This window comes from Annulohypoxylon truncatum, assembly GCF_022578515.1.
Source record: "Annulohypoxylon truncatum strain CBS 140777 unplaced genomic scaffold F4807scaffold_9, whole genome shotgun sequence".
NCBI lineage: Eukaryota > Fungi > Ascomycota > Sordariomycetes > Xylariales > Hypoxylaceae > Annulohypoxylon > Annulohypoxylon truncatum.
The window spans coordinates 152,303-167,820 of NW_025953795.1; the positions used below are offsets into that span (position 1 = coordinate 152,303).

The following is a 15,518-nucleotide window of genomic DNA, read 5'->3' on the forward strand; positions in this document are numbered from 1 at the left end:
AAGAACTGGCAGTCTCGCTTTGTGGCTCGGAATCCGAACCTTAAGATGGCCAGGGCTACTAGGATTGATTATAAACGAGCCAACGGGGCTTCACCTGAAAATATCGAGATTTTCTTCGGCAGGTTGAGCTCGCCACAGGTGGCGAGCATCCCACCCGAGCATTCCTACAACGCCGACGAGATGGGGATAATGGAGGGGGTTGGAGACAACGGCGTCGTGATTGGTGATGCCTACCAGCGATTTTTACTCGTGAAGGACCCCGGGAGCAGGACCTGGACGTCGATAGTTGAGTGTATTAGCGGTGACCTTCGGGTGCTAGATCCACTCGTTATATTTGCAGGGGTAAACGTGCAACAACAGTGGTTTCCCGACGACGACGAGGAAGGTTTTCGAGGCTGGAGATTTATTACGTCACCTAACGGCTGGACCAGCAATACAATCGCCCTACAGTGGCTCAAGGAGATTTTCCTGCCTTCTACTAAGCCCCAGGACCCTGAGCAGTGGCGGCTATTAATCCTCGACGGCCACGGCAGCCATACCACCTTAGAGTTTATGTGGACCTGCTGGACTAATAAGGTCTGGATCGTGTTTCTCCCACCCCATTCGTCCCACGTGTTACAGCCTTTAGACCTTGGTGTTTTCTCGGCTCTCAAACGGACCTACCGCCGTAAGTTATCTCTCACGTGCTTGATGCTCTTCAACAACCACCCTGGCAAGAGAGAATTCCTAACAGCCTACCAGGCGGCCAGGAAAGAACGGCTGAAGCCTTACAATCTCATGGCTGGCTGGAGGGCCACCGGGATCTTTCCCCGGAACCCAGAGAAGCCGTTGAACAGCCGGTGGGTGCTCCGGCCGGGCCGGAGCCCCACCCCGGAGCCTTCTCCGTACTTCACTGAGCCTCCCCGGCCCGATTTTACTAGGGATTTAGCCTCTATTGTCATCCAGACCCCCTTCAATTCTAGGATTATGAAGAACGTGGCAAAAGAGCTTGCTTCCGTGGATCCAGTGTACACCCAGCCAACGGCCCGTCTTTTGTTCAAAAAGGTAAATAAGGCCCTGGATAGTGCTTCGGTCAGAATCGCCACCCACGAATCCCAGATTGAATATCTACAAGCAGAGCTGGAGAGAGCAAGGCCTAATAAGCGTCGTAGGGTCACACAAGATCCTAATAACACGTTTGTAAGGATAGAGGATGTTTGGGCAACACAGCATCAAGTCAAGGTTGAATTAGGAGAGGTATCCCCTGTAATCCCTGATTCTCAGTCCGAGGGGGGGCTAGAGGACCCCTCGAGCGAATCAGATGCGGAGGATTGTATTATCGTCGGTTCTACTTAGTTAGGAGTCAATTGAGCTAAAATTGGTTGAGATACGTGATCTTGAAGTTGTTGTAGTGTTGAAGGGGGCCTTGATTTTTAAGTGGACCACATGGGGGTGGAACACGACTAGGGTGTTTGACTTATCAAACTATCTATTTAATCTACCATAGCGGCAATATGCAGAACCAAACAATCATTCTTAAAGTTTAGAATGGCCCGGACCAATAACTAACGTTAAATAAAATCTATATCATTTTAAAATTAAAAATCATTTTATAACTTAAAAATCATTTTTAGGGTGTAGGCAGCAATGTTTTTTTTTATTTTTTGGTACTCCTGCTCGTCCCCTGCCATGCTACTTACTAGTAGCATGGCAGGGGACGAGCTACATCTACAGCTCTACAGTTCCATAGCTTTACAGTTCTACAGTTCTACAGTTCTACAGTTCTACAGTTCTACAGATGGATCTACTGGTTTACTGGTTTATTGGTCTACACATCTACTGATTTACGCGTTTACGCATCTACACGCCTACGTGCCTACTAGCAGTCTACTGTCCTACTGTCCTACTGCTACTGCTCTAGGTATCAAGCTTGGTATAGCAAGTGTTTCACGATCGATATTGGCGTTGATGTGTGTAGGAGGAGGAGGAGGAAAAAAACCCTAAGTTTTTTAGGTGTAGTAGGTATTGATGTTAATGCGAGGGTGGTGTGCGTATGATTGTAAATAAAATACAAAGAAAAAACCTGGAAATTTTTTCTAAGTTTTTAAAAAGTGACAAAAATGATGGGGAAGGGAAAAAAATCTTCTAAATTAAAAGTGGTATTGCTGTAGCCTGGTGTATACAAGGTCCTAGCCAGGTCGCCAGGAACGTTGAAAATAATAACCCCGTAACTACAAAATATATACCTTATAGCTACAAAAGTATAAAATAATTCTAAGTTTTAAAATGATTCTTAACTTAAAAAATCGTTTGAGCCTATGTATATACCTTCCCAAGTAAATTAATAGGAAAAGATACATTAAATTATCAAAATCATTTTAAAACTAAAATGATTTTTAGAATAAAATGATTTCTTCGAAATACATTTTGCCGCTATGGTAGGCTTCAATCAAGAACATTAAGGAGCTGTAGCGATTGAGTTTAAGCTCAACTTACGTAGATACCTAGATACCTATATAAATCTGATGTCTGACGTTTGTCCCTTCCATCCATATGGAAACCTGCGCCATCAATTAGTCATGCGACACATCGTATTACGTCTACGGGTTGTGCATGAGGGAGGAGCGTTCTTTGGAATTTGCGTGATGATAAGTACCTACCTAAGGAAAAAAACCTTGGAAAGGAAATTGCTCTTATTTCGTGATAGGATAAAGTTTGAGAGCCTAAACAATCAACAATGTTATTTCTCAATGCGTAAATTTCTTTTTACCTACGTCCCTACTTGCCTACATGTAATGGATCTTCATCTTACGAAATTGAACGTATCCTTCCAGGCTGTGCCTCCTTACTCCTCGACATTTTCCATGAAGCCGTCGTCAACATGGATGTCAATTTCCCTTCCATTCAGTCTTTTTACTCCAGGGAACTGCAACCCAGCTCTCAGGGTACAAGTGATGGGCTTTCGAAATCGCAAAAGCCAGGAGATGGCTTCACGTCTTCTGAGGTTGAAGCAGTACTTGACCCTCTATCAAGGCCTTGGAAACCCTCACGACACTATGAAACATGTCCAATTTCTCTCCTCGAAACTGGTCCTCACAACTACCAGATTTCGGGGAGGATTGTGAACTTTGCCGACAATTTTCGCGACCAAGGTTTTCATTTTCTTGTTGTCACCGATGGATCAGGGGCCATTGCAGTAAGTCAGTTTGCAGCATTGGTGTACTTCGATAATAACCAGAGGTCGAAGGTAAAAGTGTACTACATTAAAGTGTCTGATTACCAGCTACTTCTCGGCCGAAGAGTCACAATATGGACCACTTTCATTGGCGACTCAACGGGGGCTTCGTCGGGCAGTATACCTTTCTGTTCTTCAACTACGACTTTGTACCCTGGCCGCAATGGCGCAACACACATCATCGTCCATAACGATGATCCTGGCTCGGATGGAGATCGCATACTGCGTTGCCCTTTAGAGTGTAATCTAAAAGAGTATGAATATCTTCCAGCGCTGATGACGCTAAAGTCCTTTCTTTCCACCGGTTATGATTTAGGTGAGGGCAAAATTCTCGTCTGTGTGAGAAGCGTCGGGCCGCGGAGGACAGTCCAGTCAAAGAAAACTCAACAGACCCTTGAAATGGTAGAAGTAGGTATATTTGACGATACGGCAACTTGCGTCTTGAAGCTCTGGGAAGGCAAGGTTCCTTCGGCTAAGAGTTGGGTTCCCAATGAGACAATCCTTCTCATTTCTAAGCCCACCTATAAAAATAGAGGCACGTCCCCGGAACTTGGAATTGGCTTTAGTTCGATGGTCGATGTCAATCCAATGTTTCCTGATGCCGATTGGCTTAGGAATAAGGTGAAGAGTATGGCCAAGAAGCAGAGCGTCTATATCCCATTTCCTTCTAATACTTGGGATACCGAGCGGGCTATTAACGGTCCGGATCGAACGTTATTTACCATCGCCGACGTAGAAGATCGCGTTCGCCATCCCGAATCTATCGTCGACTTTACTGGGAAGATGAATGTGGTCATTCTTGAAATGAAATTGATGGAACATTGGCGTAAAGGAACTCTTTGCTACCTCGAATGGTAGGTACCTGAAGACCTATTTCTTGTCGTTTGCTTCGCTGATCAACCGACGTGCTCAGTTGCAATATGCCACTCTACTCGAACAAACCCGTCGCAATATGCAAGAATTGCGAACTGAAGAGGGATCTCGTGTTGAATCAACGTATTATCGGGTCAATGGTCGATGAAAGTGGTATGATTGCAGCTAATAAGCTCGTATGGCGCGATGGCGCTTGGACTCAACTCTTCTTTGGAAGTGCAGCAGACGAAACCCAAGAGGTCGACTCGGAACCCGATCTGATTGAGCAATCGTGGGAGGATTTAACTACTCTTGGTACCGAATCTCTAAGATACATGGAGGAATTTTTGTTATATTCCCGTGTCACCTTAACCTTCGGCTGGTCTTCCCAGCCAGAAAAAGTCTGCGTACTAGGAGTTGAGTGGTAGCAGGTTTCTTCTGAAACAAGCATGCTGACGGCAAGGTCAAAAACTAGCTGTGCCATTGCTGCTAAGTGAAACGGATGACGGCAACACGTTGGCGAATTCGAAAGGGACCTCGAAGTCGTATAAGAGGCTTCTAGACGCGCAAGCTTTTAGCTAGCGAGTTGAGAAGAGACGTGGCTAGAACTAACTTAGCTCATATAACATATTGACGCATTTGGCGTCGTTGACGACCAAGGGATATTATTTGACCGACCATAAATCGGAGTGTAGCACGCGGGATGATGGATCGCTAAGAGAGATTGGGAATAATTCCAAATTAAGTTGACTCCGTTTTTCCATGCCATCCATCTACATGCTCTGATTGTCATTACCATTAACCTATCATTTACACACCGGAGAATTTTAGAAGACGTTAGCGTAAGTCATTAGGCCATCCCATCTTAATTACACGGCCATTGCTTTTTATTCTCTCGACGAATCCTGCTTCCCTCCATATGTCACGACCCATACCAGAAAGATCATCATTCATTACTTGTCGCCAAACAGGCTGAACCGGAAGCGGCCTCCACTTCTCATCTTCTGGGAGGATCGTCCGAACGACTGCTGAGAATTGATACGTCGGTGCGACGATGGAGGCAGCGCTAGGTCATCATCATCGTCATCGTCATCATCTTGCAGACTCATGGGCCGCGTGTGCTGTCGTGTGAGCGGCGCCGGCTGCTCCCTAGGCGTTGGAGGTGGCAGCGCCATCTCCCCACGCATAGCACGTTCGACGTCGACATACTGTCGTTTATAATCATCATGCTTGCCTTTGGCTTCGAGGAAGCGCGTCTCGGCGTCTGCGCGACGCTCTTGTAGCGCGCGGATCTCGGCATCCAGGCGGTCCATCTCGTCCTGTTCGCGATTCATCAAGTCATTGTACTCGCGGACTTTCTGATCAAGCGGTTGTAGCACGCAGTCTGCCACACTGGGACTCTTAAGGCGCTGGATCGACGCGCCTACGCTTGCGCCTGGGACAGATAAGCTGGGATCCGAAGCGGAAGCGGAAGCCGACTTTGACTGAGCCTGCGCATGCTGGACTTGCGGATTGATTGGGTACCCTGACGAGTTACGAGGAGGAGACGACCCGGCAGAGCTGCTGGTTGGTGGTCGGGGTCGTGGGCCCGATACTGGTTTTCCCTCTGGCGGTCCCCGACGCCCATTTTGGCGCTGGATTCGCCCGTCGTCGCGGGTGCGATCTGCCACAAGCATCTCCTCGGAACGGCTGCTGCCCGAGTACGATGGGGGTCGCGACCTGTCCGGAGCGCCGCCTCCCTGGGGCGGGAACGAGTTGGTGAGCGGAGGACGACTCGTCCCTGTTGGGCTCTGGTTTGACGGGCCGCTACTCTGTCCGAAGCGTTGCTGCTGCTGGGGCATCTGCAGGGGCTGCGTATGCAATGGTGCGCTAGTGCTGGCGTTTGCGTTAGAAGGGCCGGCAAGACTGCTTGGACCGGACATGGGACCTCGGTTGCTGTCTAGGAAATCATAGAAGTCGTCGTGGCTGTCAAAACGCGGCCCATTAGGTGCACTAGGTGCAGCTTTCGCGCTGTTGTGATATATTGCTGGTTGCCCGTCGTCGTAGTCACGTGGCGCTTGAGCTTGACGTGGACGAGGTCTGGTGGGAGAATTCATGGCGGTGGGATGGGCGGAGCGACTCATTTAATCTACAGGACTGCGGAAGCGGTACACTCGGAAGCCAGCGTATGCCTAGGTAGTAGGTGCGCATGTACCCAGCCAGTAGTAAGCAGAATAGAGACACTTTCCCCGACGACGATAAATTCAATGAAGTGAGGAATGAACAAGACAAAGAAATTGGAAAATTGGAAAACTAAAAGGAGTCTCGATTCAATTGAAATTTATTCGATATATGACAGCGGGACTGGGCTTCGTATCCTTGGTACTTCACCGATTGATAGGAGGCTGGGCGGGTTGCGAATTGACGTGTTCCCCACTGTCACTGGCCCAGCCTCCTTTTTGGTGCGAACAGAAGGAAAGAAAAAAAAACAAGGGAATTTAATCGGTGGGCTGATGACGACTGGGCCCCTGAATCCAACCCCAAAATCTTTGCCCGCTACCGCACTACGTACTTTTTTGTGCCCCCCAACCTACCTAGTCTCATCGTTTCTAATCGATCGATCTACAAATCAATTGTCTTGGTGCAATCAGATTCACGCCCTAGATTTGAGGCTTGCCTGCCAATCACTGCCGCTGCATGCAGGTCTCCGACATATACGAATTAACATGCGTCAATCGCCTGCGGCGATGGCGTCGCGAGCTTGATTTTCGACTTGTTGGTGGGGCTGGGTTGGGGGTCGGGGGTTTTTGGGAGCTCGGGCCAGATATAGATCTATGTAAATATCCTGGAAGCTGGCAGCTTGTCGGCTGTTGCTAAGCGGTTGGGGGTACGTACTCGCTTAGGTAAGAGCTTCACCGTATGGACTGCCCCTTTTGAGTACATGGACAGGCTCAATTAATGAGTCAATTTTGAAAGATTTTCAAGGTACAGAACGATTATTTTGTGTTTTCTTAGTCACCCTAATTTCCGGCACTGTCTTGGCTTAGTTGCTTTTATTTTTAGTTATGTTTTGATTTAGGGATGAAGTTCGTTAAAATAAGCATTTAGTATACTAGTATGTGTTTGTACTGTGTGCGCACATTGTCCATGGGAAACTCAAACCACACCTAGCAACAACGGTATGGAATAATGAGATAATGTTTTCGTGATTGAGGTAGAGAACTTTGCAAAATTTTAAGGAAACAGCTTATCGTTGCTGCTACTAGTTGGAATAAGTGAACCTTAAATTGACTGCAGAAGTATATATATTTCAGTAGCTGCATTAGTAAATTTATCTGTATGGCAATATGGCAACCCTACTATATCCTTCTAATGGTCAACGATAGCAATGGCCTACCTCGTCATGCATCTGAGTAAGTTTAATTACCTCGTATCTATTACAGCTTGTCAAAGGGCAAAGTGCTTTTCGTGAACTTGCCCATATCCAATTTTCTCAGTATTAACGAAAGATCGAGTTTATTAACAATACGTTCCTTGACGACGCTATACAGAACTAGGTTAACATAAGTACATAGGTTATGACGATAATAAATAACACAGGTACACGAACTAAGGGTTGGCCCCTCACGGCCTATATTAAGCTCCTATATTAGGTAAATAAAGGAGAGGACCAAGCTATTAAACAGTAATGGGAGAACAGTAAGTGAAAGATGAATGCCCTTTGAAGTTCAGTAAAATATCCAGTAAACAGTGCTAATATTAGGCAAGAAATAACACGGGAAGATACCAAGGTGGTAATTCTCGTCACCCGCCCTTGAAAAAATTATTGCCCGGCAGAAAATGTTGTCACCAGGTGACAGGCAGTAGGCGAGCAGTAGGCAGACAGGACGGTGATTAATTATATAACAACGTTCCCTTGTCGCAATTCTTTCTTTCTTTCTTAAAATCACAAACATACCCTTAATTTGCATCTTCAAGATGCAATCATATACACGACACGTTCTAGTTGACGGTGTCCCAAGGGACGCCGTTCAATTTGAATTTGCAAAGCAAGCTTTCTTTGTAGTTTTAATTACTGCTTCCTATGACGAATGGCTTGAGTTCTCTAGTCAGACAATCGACAGCATCTGGCTATATGCACTACCATCTGCCGATGTGCAGAACTCGCAGCCAAATGCATGGAAGATCGCAATCGAGTTAAAGAGCACTAAGATGGTTACATTAGAGTTATATGACACCAATGAGGCCTGCGGTACTGTCTTTTTGGTCCGTACATATACCGACGACCCGAATGCTGCCTCACTAAGTGGCTGGAAGAACCTTACCAGCAACAGCGTCAGCCATGCTGGCCGTCGCATCAACGCAGGCGTAACGCTTAAGGACATTATCCTGAAGGTCCAAGCAGTGGGCCTGTTAACCTACCAGCTGAAGGACGGCCGTGGTATGTTATTCTACCTTCCCTCCTCTCCCTTTTCTATTTTCATATTGAATCGCTAACAAATAATAGGCCGTCGCTTCTGGGCTTCCATGGTGCTTTCCACCATTGGACAGTTCATCTACGAACCTGTATCCTATATGCTAATGCACCGCGAGGCAGATGAATTGATGAGACGCTGCTGGGTGCAGCCAAACAAGGCCGTGAGCGGATACGGCTTCAAGGACGAGCCCGACAACCGGCTCAACATTGCAGAGGGCCAGTGGCGCCGCCCTTCCACCCAACGAGAAGGATCATAATTGCGCTGCTTGATGGTGGAGGGTATTAGGATAGACGACACTTAGGCTTTGTCGACAGCCTTTATACCTCACCAACTAATATGGACGGTTGCCTCTGGTCAGTTTTAGGTGATGGATATTGGGTGGAGGTTATTGGAGGAGGTTACGACAGCACCATCCCCATAGATGACCTGTCTCTGTCCCTAACTGGTTCTACCAGTAGGGGCCGGGGGAGACGGACACGTCGAGGGTACAAACTGTCTTCTTGGCCTTTTCTTGACAGTCATCATTGCTTGTACCCTTTCACTCTACAGTCACCCAGAAATTTTGAGGAATTTGCGTCTCAATGAAAAATGCATCACCTTGTTTATTAGTTTATTATATAAAATCCACCCTAATATTGTGAACCTTTTCTTTATTCTATTAATAACCGTAGTCATAGTAAACGGGCTCGGTATTTTACCAATTGAACGGGGCCATAGTAGTACCCTCTTCAAGCTTCCGCGCCTCGAGCACACCGTCGTATTTAAATAATACGTTATCGCTTCTGGATTTCGTGGATGTTGCCCAGCATACGACCCATGATGTCAAAGCCGACGAGTTGATGCGTCGGTGCTGGGTGGCCATGGAGGAGCATACAGGTGCTTTCGGGTTCCAAGATGAATCAGGAAACCCTCTTAAAATAATAGAGGGCCTTAACCGCCGAACATAATTACGGCAAGGAGGTAATGCAGTTGCCCCAAGTATTAATAAGAGTAGTTTTGAACAATCAAAACTACTAGTTCTCAGGGCATATGATGGACATTGCTCGTTAAATTGATTCGTGCTTACTGTGCTATAAGTCAAAGGCTTAGGTAGATCTCCCTTCGTGGAAATGGCTTCAATAAAACTACTAACATTTCTTTCATATTTTTAAACTAATAGATACTTTTATTTGTCTCCAAGGCTATAAATGGCCAGCTCAAATGAGCTCATCCAACATCACGGCAAGCCAAGGATCAAAGTGTTCGTAAAGTCCTTGCTAAGATACGGTTCCTAAATTCGACTGCTGACGAAAAATCGAGCATCTCGATGAACCGTACTTCTACGATACAAAGTAGGGCTAAAAGTCCAGTACATCGACGAAGTGTTGGCTTGTTGTGGCTAGGTACGTAGAACCCTATGCAAGTGAACAAGATATGGTACAGTTTCAAAAGTCTAACTACGGACAGCTGTCAGCTGGGACAGAATGATCCATGTAATCCAGCAAATGATTCGATGAGTCATGTTAATATTTATTCTAAAAACCCAATAAATGTTTAATATCGAGAGTCTCTCGACACCTGCCCATCCGTCAAAAAAGCTCGGACTGGCAGAAAACTACACCACCCGGGTAGGAAACATTACCTAGGTATTTAACAACCTGATCCAACTCTCACTTCTAATTCTTCATCTTACAATTAACAGTAGTTCCACCTTAACACTGGACACTTGTTAATCAGACGACGACAACCACTCTTGCGTTAACATCACACATAATCATCTACACTCTATCAACATATCAATCTTTCCTCATCATGGAACCCTATCACATCCGTTACGTCCCCGTCGATGGAGCTGCAACAGATGTTCTCCAGTTTCGATTTGCTGACGGCGCATACTTCGTCCTCTCTGAAACCGCCAACGTTTTCTCTTGGCTTAATTACTGCGACCGGACGATTAGTAGTATCTGGGTTTATGCACTTCCTTCACCCGACCAGCGTGCCTCGGCACCGAACCCATGGAAGATTGCTCTGGAACTTCAAAATTCTAAGATGATCACGATTGAGTTGTACAACACAGAGTCAGTCAAGGGTACTGTGTTCATGCTTCGCACCTTCACGGACAACAAAGATGAGGGCAATTCCAACGATTGGAAGAAACTTACGACTAACGGCATCTGTCATATCGGCCGACGAATGAACGCTGGCATCACTCTCCGAGATGTCATTCTGCAAGTACAAGCTTCCGGACTATCTACATACCAATTGAAGGATGGTCGTGGTATGTCAACCTACCCTCCTCTTGACCCTTATTATTATCTTCTTACATTCGGTTACTTACATACAAATATTATTAGGTCGCCGCTTCTGGATCTTAGAGACCCTAAATAAGATCGGTCACATGGTTCACGAACCTGTGAAGTGGATGCTCGTCGGCAGAGAAGCCGACGAGCTGCTGCGTCGGTGCTGGGTAGCACCGGAAAAACACACCGGTGCTTTCGGGTTCCAAGATGAACCCGGCAACCCTCTAAATATCATGGAGGGTTGCCCAAAGATGTAGTTTCAATTCAATCAAAGACTACTAGTTCTCGGGGCATATGATTGACATATCTCGCTAAATTGATTCGTGCTTCATGTGCTACAGGAATATTGTTATGATGCTTAAAAGTACGGCCTTCAAATCTCTTTAAGTGGCAGTTGTCGCCAGCCGGAGATTAGTAGATGGAATACAACTAAGCACCCACAGAAGCTCTGTTCAGGGCACTGCTGGCACACCAAGTTCAAGACAGAATAAATGTAAAACCATGTGCCTTTCCTGCTCTATATTCTAGGTCTGGTCCACTAGGTCCGTATGAAGTTATATTCGCCTATTAATCCCTAGCTGGGGACGATTGCTAGTTAAAGAGAGAGTATGCAGTTCTTGCAATGTCGTTGAGATGGACTGCGTTAATGGGTCACAAAAACGTACATAGAAGTAGAAGCGTAAACATGTCTGGGGAGGTAGGTACCTAAATTATTTGTATCGCCATGACAGCCGTCGGTTCTTGTCGCTTTCGTTGCCAGTCGCCGTATGGCTGAGTCAGGCAGTCATAGGTGTGGCCTAGGCGGGTGTGGGTTGTTAGGTACTTAACCTCGTCCCTTTCCTAAAAATCTAATCTGTTTCTTTTTCTCCAAAACAACATTTTTTTCTAACTACGATTTGACGCGTGCTGTCGTACCCTCAACCCATCCAACTTAAATATTTTATATCTTTATTTCCATCGTTGCGTACATGCATTGTCGCAACATTCATCATCGTTAATACATTCACTATCTTCCTCTTGCTTCCTTAGAAAAGTAAGGCAAGACTGCACTACTCTTCACAACCGTTGCCACAAGCAGCCCTCCCCCGTCTTCATCACTATACTCGTGCTCTGCACAAGCAGACGCACGTTGGTGGCAAAGCCCCTTCGATATATTATACCCACAACTGCCCTTAACAATCCAAGCCAAGTCCTCATCTACGGGCGCTTGTGCCTGGAATTCCGTCCAACCACACCTCTCACTAGGTGTCGGTGTCTTGGAACGGGAATTCGACATACCCATTGTAGGGGAGTCGCAATGGCTCCTCGCGCGCAGAATCCCTTGGTCTCCATGGGGCCATTCTACTAAAGATAATGGGCGGTTCTTTATACCGGTAAGCAATCTCATATACCTACCGTCTCTCTCTCTCTCTCTCTCTCTCTTTGGTGTCTACGTGAACGAATTGTTTAACACATCACTAATGAGTTTGATAAGCCGTCCGCTCCTAGGGGCGTCACCCATCTCGGCCACCACTTGGCGGCCTTACGGGCCTGCCTTCGCCCGTACTTTTAAAGTACGAGGCTAGCAGCTTACTGCACAAAAGCTGTGCTCAAGTCTTGGTAGCTACACCAAGCACACAGCTTTGCCGTCCAGATGCAAGCTGTCCATAAGAGTCCTTCGGGTATGTTATTTAATTTTCTCTGCCTATGTAGGATAATTTACTAACTCAGTACAGGTCGGCCAGACTAAGGACGTCGAAGTTTACCGATTAAAGGTGAACAATTCATACCACGAATTCCGGGAGAGTCAACATGTCGAGAAGATCCTTCCGGAGTTGGAGACCCGCGCGCAAGGGTCCATGGTAGACGTCCTGGTACAGCTGTTGAATCTGGACGCCTTCCTGGTTGAGAATACTCCCAGGTTAGGTAGCTTGTATTCAGTAGTCTATACTTCGGCACCTATTCTCCCTTCTAGGGGACAGGCGTGTCCTCTTCGACCATTCACTTGTGGCGGTGGTAGGGTCAGTACTCACCTTTGCCAAATCCAAATAACGCCGTACGCTTATTTTACTAACATACCTATTCTACAGGCCACTTATTCTACATCCTCATGGGGATGATCAATATACTTTCGATCAACGACACTTTCATCCATGGGTGTCCCGGGGCGAATTAGACGACATCGTGTAATCCACGATACGGTCACGGAATAATCCGTCAATCCAGGCGAGTACTCAGGGTGCTGGGAAATATATCGTGGGCATAATCTACACAAACAAACGGCAAGATGAGACCTAGGCCTTGAAAGTCGTCTAGGCAATCAAGATCGTGACCCTAGGCGGGTGGAGCTGGCCTCGCCCGCCTGTGGTCGCGATTTCCATGCAGGCATGGAGTCTTCGGTCCTAGAGCCAACCTCCCTTTCTGCCGTATGTTTGTTTAGCATGCCCATGATGTATCTCCCAGCATCTTTGAGCTTTCCAGCCTTGACGAATAAATCCTTTCACAAGCACGTCAAGAATTACAGACTCCGAGCATGGACATTTCGCCATGGCAATCTGCCAAGGCGTGTATTCTATATAGAGGTTATCCTATCAAACTTCGATCCGACTAGACCTCTACCTAGCTACTAGTCCTCTAATAGATTAGACCTCTAACACATCGAACAGTCTTAACAGAGAGGCTTACGCCTAACCGTGATAGCTGGCATCTCCTGCTTTTGATGTCATCTGTGATTATAACTGCGAACATAACTGCGAACACTGCTCTTAGAGAATAAGGACAATTCTTAGAATATTAAGATATATCATTCGCTACCATCTCAGCGGTGATATATGTAGACGGGTCTGTAGCATCAGATCAGTGAAGGAGGTAGAGTTGATACGTTAGATCCACCCCCCCTACTGTGGTCAATCCTGGAACGCCTAAAGGAGGGGCTATCCTACATACCTCGAAGTTTGAACACGTCCGTTCTCCTATCATGAAATTGATATCCTGCTTGTATTCAATATTCCATCGGCCCAGCCGGTTACCGGAACAGTTGTAATGATCCCCAAACAAACAAGTCGAACCCCGTTGCAATGTGAAAAGATGTTCGTGATGTGTATTCCCATAGAATGTCTAAGCATACCTATCTATACCTATCTAAGCTGCCTTTTCCGACTCATTGTTAGGCTCGCTCTCGCTCTCAGATCTCCCCTTCTCCAACTTCTTATGACGAGCCACCACAATTCGTAACTGACTAGCAAACACAGCGGTAAGCGATATAGCAAGCCCGGAAAAAAGTTGGACACCGAGATAGCTATCCGTGGCGCCTAGGATGGCACCGGCAATAGGAGGTCCGATCAGGGACCCGATACCCTTCAGCACAGCAACGAAGCCCAGCCGCGTGCCTAAGATACTAAGGTCGTCGGTAATGCTTGCCAGAACGACCGGCGCCAAGGTGACAACACTGCCGGAGAAGAAACCATACAGTACCGAGAAGGCGATATTTCCAGCTCGGTTATTCACGCTGATCCAGTAGAAGACACTCACCGCCGTAAAAGCACAGATTCCGATATAGGTATTTAGCACGCCAACCTTGTCCGCGATATACGAGGGTATGATACGGCCTGGGATGGCAACGGCGTTAAGTATGACCAGCAGATAGTTGGCTAGATCCTGCCCCTCCATTCCGTGAGACTGGGCGTAGCTCTGTAGATAGTACAGAGGTTCAAAAAATGCGACGTTGCTGAAGAATATAGCGACGCATTGGATAACGTAGCGCGAGTCCTTGAGTTCGGCGGTCTTGGCAACCTCCTTGAGCGAAGCCCAACTTAGCCCTTGAGAGGTGCTGGACCGCGCGGACTTCTGGCGAGGCCTTGCTATGATTATGGCATAGGAGCACATAGCTAGGTTAATAAACGCGATGATACGGACAGTCCAGCCGAACCCTATTTGCGGCTGGAGTCTCTCAAAGATGAGGGGATAGAGAGTCGCGCCTAAACTACTTCCCACTCCGGAGACGCCCATCGCCATGGCCCGTCTAGTGGTGAAGTAGGCCGGAACCAAGGTGATGGCGGGAATGTAGAGACAGCCGGTTCCGATGCCGACGCAGAGTCCCTGAGCCAAGAATATTTGGTAGTATTCCGTGCTGATGCTAGTCATCATGAAGCCAAACGTTACAAGGAACGTGCCCGCGATGAGCATTGAGCGCGCGTAGCCTAAGTCGTAAAGCGGGCCGAAGAAGACACCGCCGGCCATGAGGAAGAAGACCTGAACGGAACCGATCCATGAGATGGCCGACGGCGACTCAGTGCTAAGCAATGATTCTTCATAGTAAGTTTGGAAAGCACCGAAGCCGTTAAGTAGTCCACTATGTAGCAAGCATGAGTATTGGGATTGACCTAAGATAAATAGGTGTGGCTCGAGGCAAGCTTACAGGGTGTTCCAATAGAGGACGAAGGCGGCAGAGACCTGAAGCCAAGCCATCCATCCTCCATTAGGGGGAGTTAGCGGCTTGTTCTCAGCTTGCGGTCCCACAGACGGCGTCACGGCGGTTTGGCGTCCATCCCCGAGTTCGTCCGTCTTGAGCCCCAATTGAACGCCCTTAGTTTCTTGAGTCATTTTTACGCGAATTCAATCCCTAATTTCACATCGAACGGCGTTGTACATTGCTTTTTACATCTTAAAATTCTACTTCCTCTTTACCTATCCAATCTTGAGATATTGTAGTTGCTGACTGTTAGTAAGAGCAAAGAG

At 47.0% G+C, this 15,518-nt stretch overlaps 5 protein-coding genes across 5 annotated transcripts; 3 read left to right on the top strand and 2 right to left on the bottom strand.

The window, feature by feature from the left end:
• Window positions 1–2,860: 2,860 nt before the first annotated feature.
• F4807DRAFT_472960 (uncharacterized protein) lies at window positions 2,861–4,785 on the top strand (the record flags this gene model as incomplete). The annotated part of the gene is made up of 3 exons (XM_048003058.1): window positions 2,861–3,175; window positions 3,227–4,068; window positions 4,128–4,785. 3 exons carry the CDS (start codon window positions 2,861–2,863, stop codon window positions 4,492–4,494), a joined length of 1,524 nt encoding a protein of 507 aa, XP_047856023.1. The 3' UTR covers window positions 4,495–4,785.
• Window positions 4,786–5,019: 234 nt separating this feature from the next.
• On the bottom strand, window positions 5,020–6,162 carry F4807DRAFT_450735 (uncharacterized protein; the record flags this gene model as incomplete). The annotated part of the gene is made up of 1 exon (XM_048000160.1): window positions 5,020–6,162. The coding sequence occupies one exon, from the start codon at window positions 6,160–6,162 to the stop codon at window positions 5,020–5,022; it is 1,143 nt and encodes a 380-aa protein (XP_047856024.1).
• A 1,841-nt stretch (window positions 6,163–8,003) lies between these two features.
• Window positions 8,004–8,779, top strand: F4807DRAFT_472964 (uncharacterized protein; the record flags this gene model as incomplete). Its single annotated transcript, XM_048003059.1, has 2 exons — window positions 8,004–8,486; window positions 8,553–8,779. The coding sequence occupies exons 1-2, from the start codon at window positions 8,024–8,026 to the stop codon at window positions 8,777–8,779; spliced, it is 690 nt and encodes a 229-aa protein (XP_047856025.1). The 5' UTR covers window positions 8,004–8,023.
• A 1,535-nt stretch (window positions 8,780–10,314) lies between these two features.
• F4807DRAFT_458402 (uncharacterized protein) lies at window positions 10,315–12,957 on the top strand (the record flags this gene model as incomplete). The annotated part of the gene is made up of 4 exons (XM_048001202.1): window positions 10,315–10,780; window positions 10,857–10,969; window positions 12,518–12,797; window positions 12,872–12,957. 4 exons carry the CDS (start codon window positions 10,315–10,317, stop codon window positions 12,955–12,957), a joined length of 945 nt encoding a protein of 314 aa, XP_047856026.1.
• Window positions 12,958–13,922: 965 nt separating this feature from the next.
• F4807DRAFT_458403 (MFS general substrate transporter) lies at window positions 13,923–15,383 on the bottom strand (the record flags this gene model as incomplete). Its single annotated transcript, XM_048001203.1, has 2 exons — window positions 13,923–15,132; window positions 15,199–15,383. The coding sequence occupies 2 exons, from the start codon at window positions 15,381–15,383 to the stop codon at window positions 13,923–13,925; spliced, it is 1,395 nt and encodes a 464-aa protein (XP_047856027.1).
• Window positions 15,384–15,518: the final 135 nt, after the last annotated feature.